This window comes from Bolinopsis microptera, chromosome 4 (assembly GCF_026151205.1).
Source record: "Bolinopsis microptera isolate Bmic1 chromosome 4, MBARI_Bmic_1.0, whole genome shotgun sequence".
In the NCBI taxonomy this organism is placed as follows: domain Eukaryota; kingdom Metazoa; phylum Ctenophora; class Tentaculata; order Lobata; family Bolinopsidae; genus Bolinopsis; species Bolinopsis microptera.
Window position 1 is genome coordinate 2206047 of NC_087075.1, and position 8088 is coordinate 2214134.

Genomic DNA, 8088 nt, shown 5'->3' on the forward strand with positions numbered 1-8088 from the left:
TCGCAACAAAATGTAAACGAGCACACAAATTCAGGTTAATCCATGCTAGTATAGTTAGTTAATCTAAAAATAACCATAAGACAAATTAGCCAATCTCCAAGCCACATTCTTGGTTGTAGCGAGATGCACCACTGGGCCTGACATCGTGAATCAACATTCTTGGTAATTACACGAAAGAAACGTTTATAAAAGTTCACTAAAAGAGAACTAAGTGACTTATACCGGCGCCTCTTCACTGTAAACAACACTGGAAACTTTTCCCGTGCCATCTCTGCTGCCAGGTCATCCCAAGACTCTCCTAACCCACTGAAGGAAGACCAACTTCATGTCTCAGAGTACGGTCTAAAAAAACTTTGTGTCAACATAAAACTTGGCCTTTATCGTGCCTTTGGTATGAGATCCCATAGAATGCAGCCCTCTACAGAGCGCTAGAATAACCCTAAAATTCAAAAACAAACAAGCCTCACGAGATCAAGTCGCTGTAATGTCCTGGAACATTCAGGACAGTACAGGAGACGGATCTAACAAATTTGAAAATAACGAATTTCTGACAATCCTCAAACAAGCAAACATTCTGTGTCTCCAAGAAACTAAGAAGCAGGTTAAAATCGAAGGATACCTTTCCTTTAATAGCAACCGCAAAAATTCTCGCTCAGGAGGGGTCTGCATTCTTGCTGAAAATGATTTAAGAAAATGTGTTTCCTGTGTGCCTTGTAGTGAATCTGACGATATTATTGTTGTTAAACTTGACAAAAACTTTTTTAAGCTTGATTTTGATCTATTTTTAGTATGTTATTATATTAGCCCTGCATATTCGTCCTATGTCAAGAAATATCCAAACTATACTGCTAAGACCTTCTCTGCTCTTGACACCCTCTGTATTAGACTACGTCAAAAAGAGGCATATCTACGAATTATCAAAATACCTGATGTTCGAAAAAGTCTGACAAGGTTTCGTATCAGCTGCCACAACCCCTACATCGAAAGGGGCAGATACGAAACCCCCCTTGTACCAAGAGAAGAACGTTGGTGCACCTACTGCTTTTTCAGCAAAGGGCTCAAGCCTATTGAGGACGAAAGTCACGTATTGATTGACTGTTTGCTCTACTCCTCGGTTAGGGAAAAATTCAATATCCATCCCCAAAACATTGCTGACCTAGTCGGTTTGCTCTCCAACAAAACTTTAGATCCTACCACACTCACTGCCACAGCAAATGCAATCCATTCAATTCTCTCTGTGAACGAACATTATACAGCCTATTATAAGAGCCCAGACTTCCACTCAAATACTGGCAAGTGCATAATGCTATAGGACCTTAAAATAAAATTGAACCATACAAACTCGATTTATCTATTTTTCTAAAACTAGCATTATATAACATTTCTAAATTATCCCTACACACTTGTAAATAATTAGATTTGTGTAACTTAAATTATTTCATAATTACAACTATTGTGTACTCAGGAAAGTAATTATCACTTTTGTATCCTTTGTATCTTTGTATCCTTGTATCCATGTCTTTATAAAATCACTCACTCACAAAATTGCCGACCCAATATCTATTGAAGTGGCGAAGATAAGCCAGACCGAGTATTACCATCCCATCCTTCTAGAGTTCATCACAAGTAGCACCCACCTTGAAGATTTTTGACACCCAGACACACCCCATTGGCACACCCCAGCTCAACAAACTTTGGATATAATCTTACATGCTCCCGAAGGAATCCCTGTTTATCATCAGCACTTTCACTAGGTCACCAGCTTTTTCACTGAAATCATCAGCCTTTTCGCTGAAGTCATCAGCCCTTTCACTAAAGATTTTAGCTCGTGTTCTAAACTACAAAACTTAACAAATTTTTCAAGTTCTAATACAGCGATCACGACTGTTCAGTCAAAGCATTAGCAACTACTCAACTAGGAAGGTTCTTTAAAATTCTTTAAAGGGTCATAATTACTCAAATCTCTTGCTAGCAGTCAAGTTGTTGTTCCTAGTTCTACAATTAAACGAATACAAAATTACAGCCTTTCAGGTTTACATTTTTTGATATCCAGCTCAACATACGGCTTTGATACCAATAATGGGTATATACCGATGATCGGTGTTAATAAATATTTGATTATATTACCATGAAACTTAGTATTGAAGTTTAAACTCTTTCTTGTGTAAGAATAACATAAAGAAAAACGTACTAGTGTACTGGTACCAGTTACGGAAAGCAACTATTTAATTAAATTGAAGATAAATAAACAGAATTCAGATGCACGATTCACAATACAAATACCAACGTAATCGACGGACAAATTGAGGAAATGAAGATTTCGTTCTGAAACGAGCTATATATAAGGCTAGAACGTAGCGCTCGACTCTAAATTGAAGTAAAATTAATACGCGATCTAACGAGTTGAACTGCCACTTTTTTGGCAGTTCGAATGTTGGAATTACCACTACTGTGGTTGCGAGAAGCATATTTGATGCACGCGCGACCCAGTAGTGCATCGCGCTACAATGTCTTACACAACCTCTCCGAGCCCAAGATCCGTAGTGCGTGGTGAAGAGCCACACCCTTCTCGAGGTGCCACTGTTAAGCTTAGTAGCCTGTTCTGGGTGATTCCAGTTAAAACAGGTGAACGGTAACAGAACACTGCGGCTCTAGACCAGTTCAGGTCGAAAAATATAACCGGGACATCTGTCTCGTTAGGACTGCATGCGGTTCATCGGGTGCGAAGGGCCAGCATCCCTTCCACCTCAAATAACAACGCTACAGAAACAACAAGGAAAAACCGTGATAGGAGTGATTCTCGTAATGCAAGGAACGGTGATTCCAGTATGAAGCGGTCTGGGCAAAGCCGCAAGGACCCCAGGACGCAGATGAGAACGAAGAGGTCACCTTATTGCCACAGTGTTATTAGTTCACACATCACCAACGTGAACGCCGAAAAAGGGAGATCATCCCCTTCCAATTTTATAAAAAACAGACTTAACTTGGGGACGTGGAATGTTCTGTCTCTGGAAAGCAGCACATCGAAGCTTTATGAATTGTCACAGAATGTTTCTAAGTACAAGTTGGATGTTCTGGGTCTTACGGAAACACATAGACCAGGTACTGGTGAGGAAATGCTGGATAATGGGTCATTGTTCATTTATTCAGGGAGATCGGATGGGCATAGGAGGCAGGGTGTTGGGTTGGTTTTGTCAAAAACCGTCAAGAATTCGCGTATCTCTTACACCCCTATGTCGGAGCGTATCCTAGCAGCTAGACTACATAGTCGGCACATCAATATTTCTGTTGTGGTGGCCTATGCTCCTACGGAGGATGCGCAGGATAGCGTTAAGGACGATTTTTATCAGCAGTTGGGTGGATCATTCAACAGCCTACCCAGTCACGACGTGAAGATTCTTCTTGGTGACTTCAACACCAAGATTGGGCGCGACAACTCATCTTGGTCTGGGGTAATTGGAGGAGAGTCCTTACATGAGACGTCAAGTAATAACGGACTTCGGCTGTTGGATTTCTGTGCCATGTATCAGTTGACAGTTGGGGGAACATTGTTTCAACACAAGGACATCCATAAAGGCACCTGGAGGTCTCCCAATGGCCGTACTGTCAATCAGATAGATCATGTTTGTATCTCTACCAAGTGGAGTCACTCTCTTCTTGATGTTCGAACTTATAGAGGTGCAGACATAGGCTCTGATCACTACTTGGTCAAGAGTCCTATGAGGATCAAACTGATGGGAATCAAAAAGATACAAGGGTCACATAGAAAAGCACCAGCTATCGAGCTTCTGCGTGACCAATCTAAGGTGCAGGAGTATTGCATCGCACTGCATAACCGATTCAGTGGTCTGCCGGTGGAAGAGAGTCTGGATGGAGAGTGGGAGTTGGTCAAGGAGGGCATCAGGGAGGTTTCTTTGGAGGTTTTGGGTCAACGCCCGCGCCGGAGGAAGAAACAGCACTGGTCACAAGAGACAAAGGATCTCATCACGGAGCGGAGTAAGGTCAAGCAGAAATGCCCTAGTGATGGATTCAATAGATCTGAGTATTCTCTTGCTAATAAGCGTGTTAAGAAGAGCTGCAAGAAGGACGATGAGAACTGGGCTTTACGGGTTGCAGCCGATCTGGAAACAGCTTCTTCACACGGTCAGCAGAGGGAGGTCTAGCAGATAATCAAGTCCTTGTCAGGCAAGAAAAGTCGGAAGTCAACTGCTGTCAGAGATAAAACCGAGAAGTTGATTTCTGACCCCGCTGCTCAGCGAAAACGATGGGGTGAGCACTTCGCTGAACTACTAAACCGCAGATAGGAGACGTGGACCTTTCAGACCTAGACAGTCTAGAGGTCGTACCATGTTTTCCGTATCTGAGTGATAGTGATATACCCCCTAGCAGAACAGAGATCTCTGAGGCTTTAAAGAGTCTGAAGAATCACAAGAGCCCTGGAATTGATGAAATTTCCAACGAACAGCTGAAGTATGGGGCTCCTGGTCTTTTAGACAGGCTTGAGAAACTGTTTGCACGTGTATGGGAGACAGAGAATGTGCCAGAGGATTGGGTTAAGGGTATCATTGTTATTGTCCCGAAAAAGGGTGATACATCATACTGCTAGAACAACAGGGGCATTACCCTACGCTCCACGGCATCAAAACTCTATCAGATAATAGTGTTGCGACGGATGAATGCGGGGCTTGAAGAACTGCTCCGAGAGAATCAGTGTGGGTTCAGGAAAAACAGGTCTTGCATAGATCAGATTTATTCGCTCCGTACTATTATATATTATTCACAACAGCATTGAGTTTAATCTCCCCCTTTACATAAATTTTGTTGACTTTAAAGCTGCATTCGATTCACTTAATCGGGAGTTTATCTGGAAAGCTTTCAGTCATTATGGCTTGCCTTGTAAATACATTCGCATAATGCAAGCATTCTTTTGCGGCACCTTCAGCGCTGTCAGACATAATGGCGAGCTCTCTGAGTGGTTTGACGTTACATCTGGTTCTGGGCAGGGGGATATTCAGGGTCCACCTATCTTTAATGTTTGCATCAACCTGCCTGCGCAGCGGGCTGAGGATAACAAAGTGTTGTCACACGGGGCAGTGCTGCAGAGAGCTACCACCAGCTCTGGTCAGGATACAGTCGTCCTGGATACTGACTATGCAGATGATTTGGCTATCATGGACAACACCAAGGACGGTCTCCAGGAGACGACTGATCTTTTATGCAAGTATGCGGCTCAGGCTGGCCTCAGAATCAATGCAAAGAAAACAGAGGTTATGGCCATCGGCAAGAATACATCACAGAGGCCGTATACTGAAGCATCAACGGTGGACATTACAGTAGGAGACACGGCTATCCAGCAAGTCAGCAACTTCACTTACCTTGGGTCGATTATATCAAGTGATGGGACTATTGACCGGGACTTGTCTGCACGGATCCAGAAAGCCTCAGGAGCATTCAATCAGCTCGGTAATATTTGGAAGAATCGCAATATCCAAACTAACACCAAAATACGGATATATGTTGCAGCGGTTGAAACAATATTACTTTATGGAAGCGAAGTCTGGAACACTACTTCAAAGCAACTACATCGCTTCGAAGTTTTTCATCAAAACTGTTTGAGGAGAATCCTTCGAATTAAGTGGTTCCACCGGACGAGCAATGTTCAAGTGTTGGAGCGGTTGACGGATGCTACTCGTCTAAATTTCTTCGAAGTAGCGCGCGCCGCTTTCTTCTCTTCGTAGCACGGCAAGTGCTACGAAGTAGCGCGCGCCGGGCCAGACCATTAACAATGGTCAATTGGAGCGGGCAAGAATAAACCCGGTTTTAACCTACATCAGTGCCAACCGTCTTCGCTGGTTTGGACATGTTTCTAGAATGCCGGACACCAGGCTACCAAAGTATTTATTTGATTGGACACCTGCTCACGGCCGAAGATCACGTGGGCGGCCAAAAAAGAATTGGCGAACCTGTGTCCTAGAAGACGCAGTAACATTCACATTGCTCTAACCAGAGCCCTCTCGCTTGCAGTAGCGCGCGACCGCCGGAGGCGGCAAAGATCCTACTTGTGAAACAAGCGCGTCACGCAGTACGCGTAGGCACATGGCTATGTGAAACATTCACAGGAGATCCAGACATTGTATTTGATAAGAGAAACAAATTTTAGAGAAACAAATTTGAATTTTGATCTTTATTACAGATTAAACATATCATATATAACCATAAAAGCCGCGCGTCGGCTGATTGCCTCAACTTGGATTGGTAGAAATTTCAGTTTACAGAAGCTGAAGGACGGCAGCTCAAAAGCCCCAGTGAACCATCGGAAAGATCAAGGACTCGAGTGCCAATAGTGGCTTTTTCAAACCCATTTTCGCCGATTTGCTGTGGCCCAGATGAGCCGCGCCCTGCTGCTTAACGGCACATGGTGGTTTTTGTTTAAATACTTATTTAAATTTAAGCGATAATTCATTTGGTGGTTTACAGTTTTTGAATCATGTTCATCATTTATTTTTCGTTCAATTATCACGTGTTTACAATTCAGTCATACCATGCATAGTCAACATTGTTGAGGCAACCAGCTTCCGCAGTTCAATAATTGGAGACCGAAAAATATAAATTGATCGAAATTTACAATTCATCGTTATCAAATATAGTCAATAATATTCTTGATTCCATTTAGTACATAATAAGTTGGTTTTATTCTCTTGCAACACTACTGCACAACAAAAACTGCGCCTGTCCACCAGCAACAGCGCAGTCATAGGTGTGCAGCCAAAGCTAGGTCACACACCCATGGTCCGAGAGTTGGCAGGAAACCGAAAGCACTGGAGAGAGATGATACAACATAAGCGGCAATTCCTTGGTGCAGGCCACTCGAATGATTGAGGAGACCTTATCAAGTATCAAGTAAGTAAGTTACTCGTCTAAATTTCTCCGAAGTAGTGCACCGCTTGACCATTGCTAATGGTATGGCCCGGCGCGCGCTACTTCGTAGGACTTGCCATCGGGCCAATATTATAATATTTCGAGGAGAAAGCGGCGCGCGCTACTTCGAAGAAATTTAGACGAGTAACATCCGTCAAGCGCACCGCTTTCTTCTCGAAATATTAGGCAAGTGCTACGAAGTAGTGCGCGGCGGATTTTGCTCTAACCAGAGCCCTCTCGCTTGCAGTAGCGCGAAACAAGCGCGTCACACAGTACGCGTAGACACATGACTATGTGAACGGCGCGCGGGTCATAAAACGTATGACAAGTTATATCTCCGCCAAAAGCACAGCCAATGAGCCAATTTGATATTTAAGAAATATGTTTACAACTTCCTTGGTCGTTGTATTGGTTATGCACTAAGTTGGCGTTGTGCGACCAAAATTGAATGGGGAATCGTTTAAGATCACTTTCGAGGCACTTCGACAAAAGCTTCTCACGCTATTGTGCTTTTTATGGAGAAATACGTCATTAGCGTTTTTGAACTTGTTATTCTCTTTCAAAAGTTGAAAGTATTCTAAGGGATTTGTATTCACCTAGCCATGAGTCTACGCGTACTGCGTGACGCGCTTGTTTCACGCGCTTGGCGTGCGCTACTGCAAGCGAGAGGGCTCTGGATAGATCAATGATTTGTATAAGTGCATATATTAACTCTGAATACATTGCAAAATAATTTATCTCGATTCACGAAGTATGAAAGAAGTTACAGCAATTTCGCGCAATTTGGGGAGCGTGCTTTTGCATTTTGGCGGAGATATAAACTACAAACTGCGCCTTTGATAAATTTGGTACCAAAAGTTGTTAACGGGTGATACTCGTAAAATATTTGTTTCAAAAACAGGACCATGATCAACGAGTCCAACTCTAATCGCGCGTCCTGGTTGTAGGTTTACAACCTACCAGTTGGACTCGATATCAGATATATGGAACAGATATTTTACGAGTATCACGCCGTTAAGCGTCATGGTAGGTTATAAACCTACAACAAATGACAAAAGTTGCCTATGAAGTCTAAGTGTGAATAATGCAAATTCATCGTATAGCACGATAAGGTCGAGCTGTATGTGGGCCTCCTGTGCATTGGGACAAAAATGGGTAATTTCTTGTTTT

General features: G+C 43.0%; 2 protein-coding genes across 2 annotated transcripts; both read left to right on the plus strand.

Moving 5' to 3' along the window:
- The first annotated feature begins 3233 nt into the window (after positions 1–3233).
- LOC134814345 (uncharacterized) lies at positions 3234–4606 on the plus strand. The gene is made up of 2 exons (XM_063822444.1): positions 3234–4157; positions 4301–4606. Exons 1-2 carry the CDS (start codon positions 3234–3236, stop codon positions 4604–4606), a joined length of 1230 nt encoding a protein of 409 aa, XP_063678514.1.
- Positions 4607–4913: 307 nt separating this feature from the next.
- Positions 4914–5738, plus strand: LOC134814346 (uncharacterized). The gene has a single exon (XM_063822445.1). The coding sequence runs from the start codon at positions 4914–4916 to the stop codon at positions 5736–5738; it is 825 nt and encodes a 274-aa protein (XP_063678515.1).
- The last annotated feature ends 2350 nt before the right edge of the window (positions 5739–8088 follow it).

Bases quoted from the DNA above. Each gene is read 5' to 3' on its own strand.
- LOC134814345 (XM_063822444.1), top strand. From the start codon at position 3,234: ATGTCGGAGCGTATCCTAGCAGCTAGACTACATAGTCGGCACATCAAT. The intron at 4,158-4,300 runs GTCTAGCAGATA...ACTAAACCGCAG, and splicing joins CACACGGTCAGCAGAGGGAG to ATAGGAGACGTGGACCTTTC.
- LOC134814346 (XM_063822445.1), top strand. From the start codon at position 4,914: ATGCAAGCATTCTTTTGCGGCACCTTCAGCGCTGTCAGACATAATGGC.